General features: G+C 44.1%; 1 protein-coding gene across 9 annotated transcripts in view; it reads left to right on the forward strand.

The window, feature by feature from the left end:
* Positions 1-20,161, forward strand: part of orc3 (origin recognition complex, subunit 3) — a 90,111-nt gene that overhangs the window by 13,472 nt on the left and 56,478 nt on the right. For 5 of the 9 annotated variants that reach the window (XM_061235281.1, XM_061235297.1, XM_061235306.1 and 2 more), the window contains 4 exons: positions 3,895-4,039; positions 5,907-5,980; positions 6,091-6,181; positions 6,514-6,618. In XM_061235281.1, the coding sequence (XP_061091265.1) occupies positions 3,895-4,039; positions 5,907-5,980; positions 6,091-6,181; positions 6,514-6,618 (415 nt within the window). The other 4 variants (XM_061235323.1, XM_061235333.1, XM_061235290.1 and 1 more) reach the window with 4 other exon arrangements.

Raw genomic sequence — 20,161 nt, forward strand, 5'->3', positions numbered from 1 at the left:
AAGTTAGCCCTGGTCCTTATCTTTGTTGTACTGGTAGCAGTTGAAATTGTACTTCCCTCTTGGGTCTTTCAGCGCACTTATCCCTGGTTATGGGTATGCACTTTGTTGTAAGTCGCTCTGGATAAGAGCATCTGCCAAATGCCATTAATGTAATGTAATGTAGAATATGCGGATCTGTAGGCTGGGCTGACCGATCCACTGAATTGCTCCCTGCCCGTATTGCGTTGGAAAGTATTAAAACACAAAAACTTAAATCTCAGTTTAAGTATTCAGTATTCAGACCCTTTGTTGTGGCACTCATGTTCATCCTAGTTGCTTGATTTATCCTGATGTGTATAGAACTTGATTGGAATCCACCTGTTGCAAATTCAATTGATAGTTTAAAAGGGGACACACCTGTAAGGTCCCACAATTCACACAAAAACTCATGAAGCCATGAACCAAAGGACTCTCTGTAGCGCTTCACAAAAAAATTGTGGCAAGGCATAGATCAGGACAACAATCTCAGCAGCACTCCATCAATCAGGCCTTTATGGTAGAGTGGCGAAACAGAAGCCACTCATAATAAAAAGGCATATGACGTCCCAAATGGCATTTAAAGGAGCATGAGGAAAAAGATTCTCTGGTCAGATGAGACAAAAATGTAACTCTTTGGGCAGAACTCCAAGCACTATGTCTGCCGAACACCAGGCACTGCTCATCACCTGGCTAATACCATCCCTATGGTGAAGCATAGTGGTGGCAGCATTATCCTATGGGGTGCTTCTCTGCGGCAGGGACAGGGAGAAAGATGAATGCAACCAAATACAGAGAGGTCCTTGAACACTACCTGCTCCAGAGTGCACGCAACCTCAGACTGGGCCAACGGTTCACCTTTCAGCACGATAGTGACCCAAAGCATACAGCCAAGACAACACCGGAGTGGCTTTGGGACAAGACTCTGAATGTCCTTGAGTGGCCCAGCCAAAGCCCAGACTTAAACCCCATTCTGTGGAGTGACCTGTAGATGGCAGTTCAGATGCTTCCCATCCAATCTGACAAAGCGGATCTGCTGGGAAGAATTGGATAAATTGCCAAATCCTGGTCTGCAAAGCTTGTAGAGACTCCGCAAAGAAGGCTCAAATTGGGGCTCTACAAAGTACTGAATTAAGGTTCTGAATAAGTATAGTGGTTTTGTGTTTCATTTGGAGCTTTTTACATTACATTACATTATTGGCATTTGGCAGACGCTCTTATCCAGAGCGACGTACAACAAAGTGCATACCCATAACCAGGGATAAGTTCGCTGAAAGACCCTAGAGGTAAGTACAATTTCAACTGCTACCTGTACAACAAAGGTAAGGACAAGGGCCATTTTTTTTTTTTTTTTTTTTTTTTTGAACAAACAAACAAACAAACAAACAGAGCAAAAGTCACCAAAGTTAACTATCCAAACACTGCTTACCTAGCCAACTAAAAATACCGATACACAAAGCAAGTCACAGAGACAACAATTAAGGTTCACAGGGAGGTAGGGAGGGATGGGGAGAGGTGCTGCTTGAAGAGGTGCGTCTTCAGCTTGCGCTTGAAGGTGGGGAGAGATTCTATAGTTCTGACCTCAACGGGGAGTTTGTTCCACCACCGTGGAGCCAGAACAGACAGTAGTCGTGAGCGTGAGGTGGAGGTTCTGAGAGGGGGAGGTGCCAAGCGGCCTGTGGAGGCTGAACGAAGAGGTCTGGCAGGGGTGTAGGGTCTGATGATTTTTTGCAGATAAGCTGGGGAAGACCCTTTAACTGCTTGGAAGGCTAGCACCAATGTTTTGAATTTGATGCGAGCCATGACAGGCAGCCAGTGGAGGGAAGTAAGCAGGGGGGTGACGTGTGAGTATTTTGCCTCTGGAGATCTGCCTCAGCACGGCAACTGTTTTTTTACATTACGTTACATTACATTACGTGGTATTTAGCAGACGCTCTTATCCAGAGCGACGTACAACAAAGTGCAAATCAATCACAAGAACAAGTGCAACAAGTTTTTTCCCCAGCAATTACTTGTTCTCCTCATAACCACCACCAGGTGGAATATTTAAGCACTCTAATCCACAGCCATCTGAAATGCATGCAGGTTCTGACAGTAGAGGGCAGGAGTGCCCTTTTTCATTATGATGAGCTCGCATTATCAGTTGGAACTGAAAAGTCAGTTTCCGGAAATAAACAGAGTACCGAAATACTCGCCAGGCGGAAACCAGACTTCATGAAGAATCATGGTTATGTATTTTTCCAATTCATACACAACTTGGATAAGGTATGTTGCTGGATGGGTGTACTACGAAGCTGAGTTACTTTAAATAGGGGTATATTGCTGGGGCAATCTATGCTACACTGCTTGGGGAAGCTCATGTTCAGGCCATAGAAAGAGATAGTTGCATCTATGGAGGGTCAAAAAACTTGGTGGTCACATGGTTCATGCAGGCTTCAAACAGTTCCAAATGATGCCTGGTGGGCCATTCCATGCATGCATTTCTATTTTCAACATAAAGACAATGGGGGGCGACATTTGCTAGGCGGTAAGACCAGTGGTCTGGCAGTCAGAGGGTTGCCGGGTCGATCCCGTCCCGGGTGTGTCAAAGTGTCCCTGAAGACGTCTAACTCCCAATTGCTCCTGACAAGCTGGTCAGTTCCTTGCATTGCAGCCAATCGCTTAGATGTGTGAGTGTGTGTATGAATTGGTGAATGAGAAGCATCAATTGTACAGCGTTTTGGAGGGCATAATTGTACAATATATGCATTGATTTGTTGTATATACATTGCACACCAACCTATATTGGATTTGTGTCCGTAGTTGCATGTTTCTTGTAAAAAAAAATATGTATATATATATATTGATGTAAACTACTAGCTCGCTGGCTTTTTGACACATTGGCTTGGCTAACCAGTATGTTGCGTGCTAACTGTATTGCATTGCTTTTTAGCCCATTAAGTATCGCCTGTTTTCTTGACCCAAACCCCAGGTTTCTTCTGAAAGGGAAACTTTTGGGGTTTGTTTTCCAGAATGACTCCAAATATTAATGAAGCAAAGTTGCACAAGTTCACAGTGAAAATACTCACTGATAATACTTTCTGTTTTTGACTGGATACAGATTATTGTAGCTGTGGCTTGTGCACTGAGAAATCCCCTTTCAATATTGCCAAAAATGAGCATTATCAATTCGGAGACTCCAAAATGGCACATGGAAACTAAATTATATGATGGGTGTTCGAAGGTGTAAAATTAATTTCACACCTCCTAAACAACACTTTTTATCCTGAAAAAAACTGTTTGCACTCCACACCCCAAGCTAAAACCAAAATGTAGTATGTTATTAATGTAATGTAATGATGTGTCAAATGGAGACAGGATACTCTGCTTTAGAACAAACAAAAAAGAAAACTAATTTATTTATTTTTTTAATTTATGTTTTTAAAAGGTGTCGGAACCCTGATTTCTGCTGGTCTACCTGTGCACACAGTGAATTAAAGTCAAATGCAATGCTTAATTTTGGTCAAATGTAATATTTTCAATGCTGGCTTTCCTTTTATGAATTGCAGTTTTTGCTTCAGGACCATAAGAACATTTATAAGTTGAATTATTTGCTGTATATTTTCCAAGGTATTGACATTTTTTCACCTGCAAAAAACATTTATTTAGATGTGAAGCGCCTCATTGGCCTGGCTTGTAACTTGCTCACTCATGTTTAGCAAGCTGAAGATTCTCTACAAGTGGGAACTAATAGCGGGAACTAAGAGTGGTGCTTTGCATCAATGACACTGTCCTTGTTTTCTCAACTAGGGAACAAGAATACCTGAGGCTGTATTAGATGTGCTCCTTTGGAATATACAATTGTTTTCTGAATGTATTATTTATGTATGTCCCAAACAGTCAGTGCAGGATGACCTGAATAAAAAGATCCTGGACAGCCTGCTTGAGTTTGCCAAGAAATCAGCCTCCAGCTTCATGTCCAGAGAGGAAGATTGGGCGTCTCGTATGCGAGCCAGTGAGATCCCTGTTGCTGCCTTGGTGCTGGGTGAGGCATTCCTGCTTTCTGTTGATGTGCTTTTTAAAAAAAAGCAGGCAGAGGAAAGGTTACCATGTAGGCTGAGTAGCTAACATGACTAACTAGCTAGCTATAGTTAACAAAAAAAATGTTTGCTTTTTACAGTGCCTCTAATTCTGTTTATACAGTAAAGGTGTAAGATTTTCATCGGCCGATTTTGACTGGTAATCTACACTCAGTGAGCACTTTATTAGGTATTTATTAGACTTCTACTGCTATAGCCTATCCACTTAGAATTATGATGTGTTGTGTGGTTATTTACGTTACTGTCACCTTCCTGTAAGCTTTGACCAGTCTGGCCATTCTCCTCTGACGTCTCATTAACAAGGTGTTCCTGTCTGCAGAACTGCTGCTCACTGGATTTTTTTTGTGTTTTTTGCACCATTGTTTGTAAACTCTAGAGACTAGAGAAATCCCTGGAGATCAGCAGTTCTTGAGATACTCAAACCACCCTGTCTGCCACCAACAATCATTCCGTGGTCAAAGTCACTTAGATCAATCCCCCCCCCCCATTCTGATGATTGACTCTTGGCTCTCTTAGCAGCTATAGTTTCACTTTTAAATCTATCAACATAAATGACCAGTTAGACCACGTTCCGCCCTGTCGATCGAGTCTCCCTTGCTGTTAATGGGTCAAGCCATTCTGCTGCAGTCCTTGTGCGTACTTGAGTAGTACTTTGTATTTTTACTATTCTACAATATCGGAATGCACTTTTTAACTCTCTATTGTGTAATATCATTTACAACAAATGTCAATCTGTTATATATATTGTATATGTTCGCGCACACACTCATTTCCCAGCAAATGTCTTCAGGCCCAGAGTCACCACTTTCTTCTGGTTCACTTCTGTTTTGGAATTACTTACTATCTTGAAACTTGTGCTAGCCCCGATCTGGTTGTGGATGAACTGTATACATTTGTCCCGAGTGGATTTAGATTTGGTGCAATAAATATTAGAACATGTTAAATGTATGATTTTTTTGTTTTTATGAAAGTTATGTGTGTACCATGCATGCTGTTTCTTAGGTTTTGATACTTTAGTCATGATGGTACATGTGTGCCCTTCAAATTCAGCCATCATCCATGTCTCTGCTAGGTGTTGCCACACAGTGAAACAGCTTTATTGACAGTATTGAAAACAGGCCTGGGGTAAAGGCAGACTTTTAGGGGACAAATGAACACAAACTGAAATAGTCATCACGTTCAATATTTTGTTGCACATCCTTTTTAATCAAATGACTACAACCCAATATCACGAGATGCTGGGTATCTTCCCTGGTGATGCTCTGCCAGCCCTGTACTGCAGCCCTCTTCAGCTCTGGCTTGTTTCGGTTGTGGTCTTCAGCAAGTGAAATGCCTGCTCAATTGGATTAAGATCAGGTGATAGACTCGACCAGCAAAGAACATTCCACTTTTTGGCCCAAAAAAACTCCTTGGTTGCTTTGGCTTTGTTTTGGATCAGTCCCGCTGCAATTTGTCCAAGCAGTTTTGATGCATTTATTTTGATCTGAGCGGATGAGATATTTCTGTATACTTTTACATCCATCCTGCTGCTGCTGTGTCATCATCAATTAACACGAGTGAGCCAGTTCACCACCTCCACCATGTTTGACGGATGAGATGTAAGCCTTGGATCATTAGCTGTTCCTTTTTTTCCCTCACACATTTCGTTTTTTAATGTATGTTTTTGCAAACTAACCAGGCCTGTCTATTCTTGAGGTTTGCCAGGGGTTGCATCTTGTGGGGAACCCTCTGGTTATGCTGACGTGGTATTCTCTTGATGGTCATCTTAAAAAATCACCAGGATGTAGATGTGTCAATGTTCTCTTGGAACAGATACAAAAGGATTTTCTTCACCATTCAAAGGATTCTTCTGTCATCCACTACCCTGGGGTTCCATGGTCTACCAGGTCATTTTACATTGCTGAGCTCACCAGTGTGTTCTTTCCTCTTAATTTACCAAATGTAATTTTGACATCATTTTTTTGGCTGTAATCTGATTGATTTGTCCCCATTAAAGACAACAACAGACTCCAACACAAAACTTACCACACCTGTCCAAGAAACATTTCAGCAGCCCATTGTCCTATTACCTTTGGAGGATGACAATGGTAAATGTTTTGGTGTTTTGGCTCTGTACTCCATCACATTGAAATATAAATAAAACTATAAATAATAATAATGTCAAAATAATGTCTCGTTCTTCAGTTCCAGTTCCACTTTTGCACTGATAAGCATGGGTCAACCCAGTTTCTGCCACAAATATTCCCCTGAGCTACATCAGGGTCCGGCTAAACCTGGCTTGCCTGGTTTTGTTTTCATTAAAATTCCTCAGTCAACTGTCTTTAAAAAAGTAAAATAAAATGTACTTAAACTCCACTGCTCTTAGATAGGAATCCATGTGACTGTCTGATGGTAACCTCCGTTTGTTTCTCTTTTTCAGGGGTGAACTTGACTGACCACAACATGACATTTCAAAGTCTGTCAGACAGGCTGCAGCACTCTGTGACTCCGTTTGTGGTCTCTGTTCAAGCCAAGGAGTGTGCAGGTGTGTTTAAAAACAGTGTCCAGAGTGTGTGTTTGTTGTTTTGTTGCATATACTTAATTCTTTATGATGAAACTGATGTACAGCAGCTAGGGGTTTTGCGGTAATTTCTCCTGCGTTGAGAGTGTGGTTCAACCTTGCGGTTTGCGGTATTACCGCGGGGGGGTGGTGGGGGGGCAGTAACATCCTCTCAAATTAAGAAACCCAATCTGTAGCCTCTCTGAAGGCTGCTGTATATGTGGCATTATCTGATAAGAGTTAAACAATAAGTCTCTTTGCCACTCCAAGTTAAGACCAATAGGGCATTCCTTATCGGTGTAATATTATGTGAGCAGATCACTTCTGAAAGATCATAGTCTATCTTTATTGGGTGAAACTCGCACACTCAAAAAATATTATGAAACCGGTCGGAAGAATATCATCATTATAATACCATCATTACAATCATAATGATTTGTAGATCGCAATGGTAAGGCTGAAAAGCGGAAGATACAAGGTAGCAAGCACATTTTATTTAATGTTGATTCTCGTGTCACTTGTCTCCAAAAGCCTGGTCACTGATGTTTTGTTTTGCCAAAATATGTTTAGTCTTTGGCCAAAATGGCAAAGCTGTCCTTAATGGCTGTCTGCTATATGGATTATGTGGGTTTTAGACAATGCACAAGTACTAATGTCTCATAGGGTATTGCCTCGAGGCTGATTAATTTTTAAATGATGAACAGTTTGTTTAATTCCATACATTTTCATTGAACTAAAGTGAAAGCAGATGTTATTCTTTTATACATTCATGCTATGACATCAATTCAGGGTTAGTGGATTTGTTAATTTCCCTTGAAGTTACATTTATATTCTTAATCAATTGACGACACGTCATAGAGAGATGGTGGCCAAATAAAACAAATCGAAATGGACTCAGGTCATCCTGTCCTTGTTTTGAGCAAGGAAAACAAAAAAAAAGGAGTAACAATGTTTCCAACTGTACAAAAGACTCTCTCAGACTGTGTACTCGTGGTACAAATACACAAGATTGTGAACTATATACCAGACAGTTTATTTTAATGTTGCCATTGCTTTGTCTTTCCATTAGAGGTTGGAGGTGAGTATTGGTGTGTGTCTCCATGTATGTGTGAGGATTGTGCCCCACCCACGTAAATGGCCACCAGCCACCACTGATATATAATATACATATATGATAAATAAATACAATATACCTGAACTAGAACGTGTAATTGCAGTCGTGCATAGAATAAAAATGGTGCGGGTTTAAATTGTTGGGATTCGACTTGATTTTACAAGTGTTGTCTGGTAAAACCGTGAAGTTGACTGGTGAATCTTTGGATGCACCAGCCACTGTGGCCATTGAACAAAATGTTTTCTGTCCTGCCTGCGTTCATATCGAAAGGAACTCCCAACAAAGTTAATTGAACAAGGCCCTCATTGAAAACCGGACAGACTTTTCACTTACAGGACAAAACCATCATCGACATTAGATTGGTCTCTTTGTGAACATTAGCTCACTTGCTAGCGAGGTCCTACACAAACACTTAACTTGTTTATATAGGCTACCTACTCTACGTTAGTGCTTAGACAAAACATGAAGAATGGCATCGAAAACAAACTATTTCAACTCGTATATTGTTTACCGGAAACGAGTAGAAATTCTGAGAAATGAATATACGGTATAATTGTGTGTGTTACTTTGAACAGCTTGTTGGCTCACCCAGCCAGCACCACATGAAATAAACCTCCAACCGTACTGGGTTGTGCAAAGAGCACTGGGTATTGATGCACAAAGGAAAATGTGTTCTTGCCATTATTAGACAGTTATAGGCCAGTAGCTTATCGGTTCTGTTAACTGATGTTAAATTTAGCAACTGTATATCTAGATGCATCAGCATGTTTTTAGTGGCTTAAAGTTTTTTATCATTGGCTTAAAGTTACAATTGGTAAGATTTTTGTGCTAAAACATTGTTACAAGACCATTGTAATCCCTTCCTATCATTGAAAAAGGCTCACTGACATATTGACTCACCCTCTGCCTGTGTTTATAGTCCTTAAATTTGGGTTTCAAAGTGTACATTTGTCGGGCCATCAAATGTATCAAAACATTGTACAGCTGTACAGCAATTAAGTGATTGCTTGTCTGGAGTGCAATTTGGGCAGCTACGCGTTCCTTTTGTCTCTACGTGTTCAATCATCCGTAAACCTGTAAGTTGCAGTTGCATCGTTTGTGGTAGACTATCATATCTTAGTTCTATAGCCAGCTAGTTATTCAGCCAAATAACTTGCTTGCTCACAATATAGTTAGTGTTGTGTAGCTCACGAAAGTCAAGATCTCAGTCACCTGTTCGGCGAACATTTTCTTACTAGAACACAACGAAAAGACGGCAGGTTCTGTTGCGTTTGTCACTGTCAGCTTTCCAAAACACTGCAGGAGAACACTGAACTGTATAATAACGATTTATATTCCACGTTATATTCATAGGCTGTGGGAAGCATAAACAGTGTTGTGATTTGAGGTTGTCTGTTGTTGCAATTCCTCTCTTGACCGCTAGGAGTCCGAAATTACCAATTTTACCTTTAATATGTTTTGAGATTAATATGTTTAAAAAAAGATTTTTTTATGAAGATTCTTGCTGCAAATCTTTTTCAGAGTCATCAAACTGTGTTGTCTGAATATTGCAACATGTGGATGAATACAAAATAAATGTTCATTTATGTGGTAATGTTGCCTGGGTGGACTGAAATTACAGCCAAAAAGTAGCTTTGCATTAATCAATCGAAAAGCTTCAGCCTCTCCAGTCTAGCTGGCACCGACCTGTGCTGTCTTCGAGGCCGCTCCATATGCAGCTGGAGGGGGCAGTAGAGCTTCAATAGCGGGGTAATCCTTCACTAGGTGGCTTCTAATTTTAGACCGCCGTTTGACTGGAACCTTTCTGGCACCTATTTTGTTGCATACAGCTTCATTTAGGTTCGCTGGTTCTTCCTTTTCATTTGGTGTGAAGCCAAAATATGCCCACACTGCAGATGAGGTATTGGCTTTCGCTGCCAAAGCTGCCATAGTGTATTTTAGCATAAGTTACAAGTCGGCTAGATGAAACTGAACAGAAAGTTGGCGGGAGAAAAAGAATAATCCAAACTATTGATTCATTATCATAAATGAATAATAACTAATTAACAGAGGCACGGTGGTAACCACACTTGCATACAAAACACGGAAATTCCCAGCCTCCTCGTTTCTCAGTTCTGGGACCAATGTACATGAAAAATCTTTTGGTAAGGTAAATGCGCTGTTCTAATTAATCCTGAAAATTTCATAAAAATCTGTTTGGTAGTTTTTAAAAAGATGAGTGAAAATATTATTATATAATATTCATATTATTCAGGTGCTACGGTTGTTATTAAAATTGATACACGACCCCATTGAAAATGAAGGCTGAGAAGTTAGCTTGTCTGTTAGCCAGTGACTCTATAATGTAAGACATGGTGCAACTGCACCATGCACAAGTACTAATAGTGCAACTGCAAGCCACGTGACTCGAAACATATGATTATACGTTGCCAGAGGCATATGGAGGCAAAATAGTAGTAGGTAGTGACGTCACTCCCGTAAAGAACTTAACTGCTCTGTTGCCTCCTGACGTCCAAGAATGTGAATGTTAATTAGGCTAATCAATTCAAGTACATATACGGCTAACAGAATACATTCAAATGATAAGACAAAGCAAATATAGAAACACAGATTCACAATATCAGTTATGATTAAACTAAACACTGGCTATGCCTGAATGTTTGTTGTCTTACTGAGTCCAAACGCATTGCTGGATCAAAAAGACGTGCTGTCCTTGTAGGAGCGGCGATGGTAATGTGAATGATGTCCTGGAGAGGCGCGCAAAGCTGGGGTGTTCCCGTTTCAGCCGCGCGTTGTCGTCTGGTCCGTTCGGTTGCTGAAAAGATGTTCGCTGGTCCTTTTTCCGGGTCGAAAAGTTTGTTGCTGTGCTTTGCAGGGGTAAACTGATGTAGCGTTCCGCGTACACCAGTTTCCACTCTCTATAGGTCACTAAGTTACCACGAGGTAACTAGGTGTGTCCGTTGGCCTGGTAGTGTGCTGTGTAGAATTCAGCCTCTGTCTGAGTATCGGAGCAGATGAGGTGAAGAAACGAGCATCGAAAAAGCAAGTGAATAGAGGGGGTTTTCCCGAGAGCTGCCATGCTTTTATACTGGGAAAGTTTATTGCTCCCGCCATTATGGGATTGGCTGAACCAAGCTAGACGTCATGCAGGGTGGATGGATGTCGAGGAATTGTCCTGTGGGATTGTGGGAAATGTGGCTCCTACACCACCATGTTGAATGCACTTTAAATAAATCATTTTAATGTTCATACACTGTTTTTTCATCCACCTGAGATTGTCAGTTGAATTCCTCTGAATAATTTAATTGTTCCTACATTTGAAGTCTAACTTAAAACACTATAATAAAAACATTTGAAACCATCAAATAGGCAAATGGGTAAGTATTTCAGAGTTTTTATGACAACAATAGGCATAGTTTTTCAAGAGACATGAGTGAGGAGCACATAAGACATACAGTCGAACCCCAGAGTTCCAGAAAGTCCGGTCAACCGAACTGGGTATGAAACCCGGAAGTACGTTAAATAAATGCAGAAAATTGTTACTAAATAACCATGAAACGCAAACAAGTGACATTAAGCGCTATTGCTAAGCATTATGCTACAATATTGGAAAGTTTATCGTTTTGACATAAAGCAGCCAGACAAAGTCAAGCTTGAGTGGGAGCACACGTGTAATGTTATCGTTTGTGAGCTCTGATGACTAGAATTCTGATAAGGCCATGCATTTGTGGTTCTCCCAGGAACGTGGGAAAGGTCTCTTGTTTGGATGTTATTCTACACTTTTTCAATCAACCGGAGAAACGTTTATGGATCCAAATTAATACAACAACCTCTAATTCATTATTATTGGAAAATGCGTAGGCTATAAAATGCACGGTTATACTAGGTTATCCTTGTTCCAACAGATTTAATTACTTATTACTGTTTGGGGAAATGCTATACAGTATTTTTATTGATTGAATATGTCTGGAAATTAAACAAATATTTAACTTTAGAAATTTGGTGCATTTGGTGCATCACTTTCAAAGTTAGGGACATTTCGGACATCCGAACGACCCTCATTCCCTACGTGTTCAGATCTCATATTTGGAACACAGAGTTAGTCTGCCTGACTGGAACTCGTCTACTATCCTTGGCAGCATGTGTGTGGAATAGAATGCCTTCAGTTTAGGGATAACATCAGCACAGAATTTCCCATCAAAAGGTACATCATTAAGAACCTGCTCAGATGGAGACATTACATTACATTACGTGGTATTTAGCAGACGCTCTTATCCAGAGCGACGTACAACAAAGTGCAAATAAATCACAAGAACAAGTGCAAAAGTAGACCTGAGACGACAGTACAGTTCCGAGTCCTAGTGTAAACATACAGAAATTTAGAACCCTTGAAGAGTACAATCAACATTCAAACTAGCATACCACTGTTGGCAGCTAGAATACAACAACAGCCAATAAAAACAACAATACCTATACAAGTAACAATATGTATACATAAGTGCCATTATGGTCTAAGGCTAATCACAATGATTGTGAGTTGGGGAGGGAAAGGTGTAGCCTGAAGAGATGGGTCTTCAGTCTGCGCTTGAACGAGGTCAGAGACTCTGCCGTTCTGACATTCACCGGGAGGTCATTCCACCACCGTGGGACCAGGACAGACAGCAGTCGTGAGCGTGAAGTGCAGGTGTGGTGAGGGGGAGGCGCCAGACGGCACGAAGTGGCAGAACGGAGGGGTCTTGTTGGTGTATAGGTCTTGATAAGGGATTGAATATACACAGGGTTGATCCTTTAACTGCCTGGTATGCGAGCACCAAAATTTTACAAATTTGATGCGAGCCATAACAGGCAGCCAGTGGAGGTTGCTGAGCAGGGGGGTGACATGTGAATGTCTGGGAACATTGAATACCAGACGGGCTGCAGCATTCTGGATGAGTTGTAGGGGTCTGATGGCAGATGCTGGAAGGCCAGCCAGCAGAGAATTGCAATAGTCCAGGCGGGACAGGACCATTGCTTGAACAAGGAGCTGAGTGGAGTAGGTGGTGAGAAAGGGTCGGATTCTCCGGATGTTGTACAGGAAGGACCTGCACGCCCGGGTCACCGTAGCGATGTTCTTGGAGAAGGATAGCCTGTTGTCCATCACCACTCCAAGGTTTATTGCACTAGGGCATGAGGTCACTGTGGTATCCCCTGGTGAGATGGAGAAATCAGAGAAGGGAGAGGTTAAAGCAGGGATGAAGATCACCACCTTATCTGGGTTGAGCTTTAGATGGTGGTTGCCCATCCAGCTCTGGATGTCTCTCAGGCAGGCGGAGATACGGGTAGAGACCTGTGTGTCTGATGGGGGGAAGGAGAGAAAGAGTTGGGTGTCATCGGCATAACAATGATAGGAGATGCCATGAGCAGAGATAACGGGGCCAAGGGATCTCGTGTAGATGGAGAAGAGGAGGGGTCCGAGGACTGAGCCCTGGGGGACTCCTGTAACAAGGGGGCGAGGGGTTGACACTCCTCCAGCCCAGGACACCTGGGAGGACCGGCCAGAGAGATAAGATTGGATCCACTCTAAGGCTGTGCCACAGATCCCTGTAGATGCCAGGGAGGCTAAGAGGATGGAGTGGTTGACCGTGTCGAACGCCGCAGAGAGGTCAAGAAGGATCAAGACAGAGGAGAGAGAGGTTGCTCGTGCAGCCTGAAGGGACTCGTTGACAGAGAGGAGTGCAGTCTCCGTCGAGTGGCCAGGTCTGAAGCCGGACTGGTGGGGGTCCAGCAGGTTATTCTGAGAGGAAGGAAGAGAGTTGGTTGGAAGCGGCTCGTTCAATGGATTTGGATAGAAAAGGAAGGAGAGATTCTGGACAGTAGTTTTGAATGCAGGGGGGGTCAAGAGTGGACCGGACAGGCAGTTAACGACTCTTGGGTCCTGTGCAGAACATTCCGATTTGCACCTGCATGTAGTACCCACAGGCTCCATTAGGTTGAAGCAGAGTAACCCCATCCACCAGCTTCACGTTTGTGAGTTTACCAGAGAACAGTTCAGTCAGAGACTCACTCTTCAGAATAGAACATTTGATTTCTAACAGTTCATGAGAGTTGACCAACACTCCATCTGGGCTTGCATGAAGTCATGGCTCCTTGGCACTCACTACTGTGCCTCTACTCTCCAGGCTAAACCCACAGCTCTCCATCCATTTGTAGGCCCCCTGCTTGTTCTTGCTGCCGTACTTGGTTGCTGAGTTGCCATGGAACCTGGGGAAGAGATGCTCCCGCACAAAGTTGTCAGGATTTGTTGAGGTTTGCAGTGATGCGAAGTTTACGTGCGTCATACCATGCATGTGAGGCACTCTGTGTTTAATGACCTTTTCCAAGCTGGCATATTTACACTTGTCTAGTTTAACATAAACATCATAAAATGACAAGCATTTCTGACACTGCATGTTGATGCTGTATTCACCATGAGGCTGCTGGAGCTGTGTGGCTGCTGCAAGAACTGGATTGGCAGGTTTGACGTTGACACATTGTGACACACTGGAACATTGGCCCCGTCCAAACTCTTCTTCTGCGCATCATGGGAGTAGTACACAGGGGTTGGTGATAGGGATGGAGAAGTGGCTCGGGTGCAGTTAGAGAACTCGTCACTTGGCTTGTGAACCCTGAAGCTGATCTCACTTAACCTTTTTGGGGCTAGATTTTGCTGCGTCCTTGAGTTCCACTGGCATTGCTCATCAGCACAGGACACCCCCATCAATCCTTGAGACACAGCACTCTTCACCTTCAACAAAAAGAAACTACAGTGAGAATAGTCAATGGAAATAAGTACAGGGTAACTCTTTATATTAAGGTACACATTCACCATTAACTAGTTGCTTATTGATAGTAAGGAAGTTGTTGTACATGAATTACGAACTCTACCTTTTAAGCAATGATTGATCTTAGTACAGTACTTACAGTACTTACCAACTAGGGGAGCCTATTATACGAGATATGACATTATACTTATCTGGACTGCAGGCCCATTTTCTGGACTGGAGGCACTTTCAGTTGAATCACAAATGTATGTTAGCCATTCACATTAACAGTATTTCACATTAAATGCTCTTAGCAAATGCATAACATCACACAATGAGCTTGCCTAGCTAACGTTGGCTATTTCAATGGCATGGCACCATGTAACGTTTTGGTTAGCTGTCAGTATCCAAAAACTGCAGCTAGATAATTTTTTCCTTGCTAGACATAGTTCATGTTAATTCGTTCCAGTGGTATGGTATCATCACAGCTAGCTGGGTAGCTAGTTTAGGGTGACTGACTATATTCTGGTTTTCCAAAACAAAGAGCCCGAAACGGGCAAGGTTATGATAAACAAGAAGGCATCTAGTTGGCTAGCTAGCTAATCACACCTAGTTGGCTGGTTAGCTACCTACCTTCTACTCCATGCCCCGGAAACCAAACTTTGTGGACTCCCTCCCTCCACTGTCCCCCATTTTTTCCATACCTACCATAGTATCGCAGCTGCATGACTGCATGACTTCCCCCACCCTGCAACACAGGTACACCCTGCAGTCTCCATAGTGCCAACAGATGACACCAGAACCCAGGCAGATAGGTGGTGTTTTTTACTCTGACTGGGCATGATCTGCTTTGAGGAAGTTGTCATCTTCAAGACAGTGAATCAGCACCTGCCGCTGTGGAAGTACTGGTATGCCTCTAGATTTGTACTTCCTAATTTCTGAGACATCCACACCGAGAGAAAAGACAATATAATTGACGATGTCTTAGTACAATTTTTCTGGCTATTTCGTCTTACCTCCCACTCATGAATGGGACAAATTTACCATCCGCGTTTGACAGATGATTGTCACTATGTTCCCCTGACATCTTGCACTAGCAACTAACGTTAGCTAGCAACAAGCTAGCGAACAGTAGATCGACCGGAAGTTCCCCACGAAAAATTTAAAGAGAGTGCATGTGAAAAGACCTCTGCTGAAGCATACATCGTTGTACACTACACTGGGGGAGTGGGGGAGGGCGGAGTTGTCGCCGTTTGTTCCTACACTTGAAAAATGGGACAGTGGAGGAGGGAGTCCGCAAAGATTGCTTTCCGGGGCATGGAGTGGAAGAGGGTGGTAGTGGAGTTAAAGAGTATGTACTTTCCGGCTAATGGGCCGCACCCGTTGTCATAACAGGCTATTTCCGACTGCTTTCAAGATGGCAGTTAGCTGAGCTATTGATAGCTAGCTAGCTTGTTAGTTACTAGAAGCTAGCGATACAACTTTTTTTAAATTGCTCATTTGAACAGCAAGGGTTAGGGCTTGAGCCAGGTTGTTTGTCTATTACCTGTTAATCACTTCTACTGGTTGCATACCTGTATAGTGATTGAACATTTGTCTTAAGTAACTTAAATAGCTGTGGAATTTATCAGTAGATTAGCTTTGATTTGGTATTGCTTGTGAGCAATTGTAGGCCATTTAAATAGGCGTGTCAGAGCGACGCTCCGTCCCCGTTTGTGATGTTATGTTTCTCCCCATCCCAGTCTGCTCTCTCCCTCGAAGACCCCCCCTGCGACGTGGGCCTCCACGGCGTCGGAACCCCTCAAACCTCAGCTATCCCCCGCTGACCCCCTGTGAGGACTTTGCTGTCACAGGGGGACTATGGAACTGCCAGTCTGCCACTCGGAAGGCTGACTTCATCCCTGCGTATGCCTCCCTCCAGTCCCTACAATTCCTTGCCCTAACTGAGACCTGGATCACACCTGACAACACCGCCACTCCCGCTGCCCTCTCATCCTCCTTCTCCTTCTCGCACACTCCCCGGCCTTCCGGCCGTGGCGGTGGTACTGGTCTTTTAATTTCCCCCTCGTGGAAATTTTCTGTTCTCCCCCTCTCTGACCTGTCCATATCCACTTTTGAATTCCATTCTGTTGCAGTATCCTACCCTACTAACCTTTTCATTGCAGTTATCTACCGTCCTCCAGGGCCCCTGGGAAACTTCCTTGATGAGCTAGACACCCTTCTCAGCTCCTTCCCAGAGGATGGCACCCCGCTGATTCTCCTTGGAGACTTCAACATCCACCTAGAAGCTTCCCAGTCTGCTGCCTTCCTACCGCTAATCCACTCCTTCGGCCTCCGCCTGCAACACTCTCCTCCAACCCACAAGGCGGGCAATGTCCTAGACCTTGTCTTTGTGAGGAACTGCTCATGCTCCGATTTCACGGTTACCCCTCTGCATACATCTGATCACCACTTCATCTCATTCTCCCTCCCTCTTCCTCCCCATCCTCCTCCCCCTCCTCCCACCCACACTTCCTCAGCCCGCCGTAACCTCCGCTCCCTCTCACCCTCTTCCTTTGCCAGCACTGTCACCGCCTCACTCCCCCCTCTCGAATCCTTCTCCAAACTCCCCGCTGACTCTGCATCTGCCACCCTCCTTTCATCTCTCTCCTCCGCCTTTGACTCTCTCTGTCCCCCTGTCTCAAAGCCACCTCGCACAGCCCCTCCCAGTCCTTGGATATCTGACACCCTCCGTACCTCCAGGGCCAGCCTCCGCGCAGCGGAGAGGAAGTGGGGGAAATCCAGAGACGCTTCCGACCTCATGACTTACCAGTCTCTCCTGGCGGCATTCTCTTCCGATGTCACTGCCGCCAAAGCAAAATACTATCAAACACAAATTCAGAACTCTGCTTCTAACCCCCGGAAACTTCTCCATTTTCTCCTCTCTCCTCAACGCACCGCCTCCTCCTCCTCAGTCCTCCTTCGCTGCTGATGACTGCTGATTTCTTCGATGAGAAGGTCACAGTCATCCGCAGATCCTTTACAACCACCGCCCCCCTCACTGTGCCCTTCCCCCCCTCTAGGCCCATCCCTTCCTTTTCCACTTTCTCCCCCCTTACGGACTCTGATGTTTCCCAACTCCTGCTCTGCCACCGCCCTACAACCTGTGCCCTTGACCCTATCCCCTCTTCTCTTCTCCAAACTATCACACCTGACATTCTCCCATTTGTCACCTCCCTTGTCAACTCATCCCTGTCTTCCGGCTGTTTTCCGGCATCCTCCAAGAGGGCCCACATCACTCCGCTGCTAAAAAAGCCTACCCTGGATCCCTCCATCATCCAGAACTACCGCCCGGTATCTCTTCTTCCTTTCCTTTCTAAAACTATAGAATGAGCCGCTTCTACTCAACTTTCTTCCTTCTTTTCTAACAACAACCTGCTAGACCCCCATCAGTCTGGCTTCAGATCGGGCCACTCGACAGAGACTGCGCTCCTCTCCGTCAGTGAGTCACTTCATGCCGCACGAGCAGCCTCCCTCTCCTCTGTCCTCATTCTTCTAGATCTCTCTGCTGCCTTCGACACTGTGGATCACTCCATCCTCCTGTCTGCCCTGTCAGCAACGGGCATCTGTGGCACAGCCCTGGACTGGATTGAGTCCTACCTCTCTGGTCGCTCCTTCCAGGTTGCCTGGGCTGGTTCGGTATCGACACCTCGGCCCCTCGCCACAGGGGTTCCCCAGGGCTCTGTCCTTGGCCCACTTCTTTTTTCTCTCTACACTCGCTCCCTTGGCCCTGTGATCACTGCACATGGGCTATCCTACCACTGCTATGCGGACGATACCCAACTCTTCGTCTCGTTCCCGCCGTCTGATACGCAGGTTTCAGCCCGTATCTCTGCTTGCCTGAGGGACATCCAGAGCTGGATGGACAACCACCATCTAAAGCTCAACCCAGGCAAGACTGAAATGATATTCATCCCTGCTAATACCTCTCCCCATCTGGATCTCTCCATTTCTCTCGGGGATACCACACTCACGCCGTCACCCAGTGCAAGGAACCTCGGCGTGGTGATGGACAGCAGACTGTCCCTTTCCGAGAACATTGCAGCGGTGACCCGGTCTTGCAGGTTCTTCCTATACAACATACGGAGAATCCGCCCCTTTCTCACCCCCTACTCGACCCAGCTCCTGGTCCAAGCGATGGTTCTGTCCCGCCTGGACTACTGCAATTCCCTCTTGGCTGGCCTCCCAGCGTCCGCCATCAGACCCCTCCAACTCATCCAGAATGCAGCAGCTCGTCTGGTCTTCAACCTTCCCAAATACTCACACGTCACCCCCCTGCTTACTTCCCTCCACTGGCTGCCTGTCATGGCTCGCATCAAATTCAAAACATTGGTGCTAGCCTTCCAAGCAGTTAAAGGGTCTTCCCCAGCTTATCTGCAAAAAATCATCAGACCCTACACCCCTGCCAGACCTCTTCGTTCAGCCTCCACAGGCCGCTTGGCACCTCCCCCTCTCAGAACCTCCACCTCACGCTCACGACTGCTGTCTGTTCTGGCTCCACGGTGGTGGAACGAACTCCCCGTTGAGGTCAGAACTATAGAATCTCTCCCCACCTTCAAGCGCAAGCTGAAGACGCACCTCTCCCCATCCCTCCCTACCTCCCTGTGAACCTTAATTGTTGTCTCTGTGACTTGCTTTGTGTATCGGTATTTTTAGTTGGCTAGGTAAGCAGTGTTTGGATAGTTAACTTTGGTGAATTTTGCTGTTTGTTTGTTTGTTTGTTAAAAAAAAAAAAAAAAAAAAAAAAAGGCCCTTGTCCTTTTCTTTGTTGTACAGGTAGCAGTTGAAATTGTACTTACCTCTAGGGTCTTTCAGCGAACTTATCCCTGGTTATGGGTATGCACTTTGTTGTACGTCGCTCTGGATAAGAGCGTCTGCCAAATGCCAATAATGTAATGTAATGTAAACAACTGTACAAAGCTATAATTAAGCTAGTCAACATATATATATATATGTGTGTGTGTGTGTGTGTGTGTGTGTTACCTCGACTAATTTGTTATTTTCCTAGCTATCTATACTTCAGGCTTAACATGTCTGACCCTGGATCAATGGGTAACATACTTTACACCACAAAAACAGCATCTCTGGCTAGTCTGTAGCTTTTCTAGCCATCAAATGTCTATTGGTGTATCTTGTTGGGATAGATAGCTAGCTCTATGCTTCTATGCGTAGTAAGCTAGTCTATATTGGCTTGGTAACGTTAACATTATGAACTAATTGCATTAGCTAGCTGTGTAACGTTAAATAGGACAATTTAGCTACGATGGCAACTTCTAGCTGGCTATGTTAAGTCCTCTGAAAGAGGTACATTAAACCAACAACAGCAGTAGACTAGTTGTCACTGCCAAGCTTACAAAACAACATTGTAACATGTAACGTTACATACAGATTTGCAGTTATCATGAAGAAATGCTTGTGTTTTCTTAATTATAACTCTGTTTGCTGCTGGCACTTCAAATTGCGTTCAGGAAAGAAAGAGTCGTTACTCGAAATTCGAGGGTGTTCAGCTCTTTATTTGTGGTTCCAGGTAATCTGTACATCCTCCTGAGCTTTCTCCAAACTAACACAATCCTTACTGGAATGACAGTTTTATGCA

The sequence above is a fragment of the Conger conger genome, chromosome 1 (assembly GCF_963514075.1).
Source record: "Conger conger chromosome 1, fConCon1.1, whole genome shotgun sequence".
NCBI classification, from domain to species: Eukaryota; Metazoa; Chordata; class Actinopteri; order Anguilliformes; family Congridae; genus Conger; species Conger conger.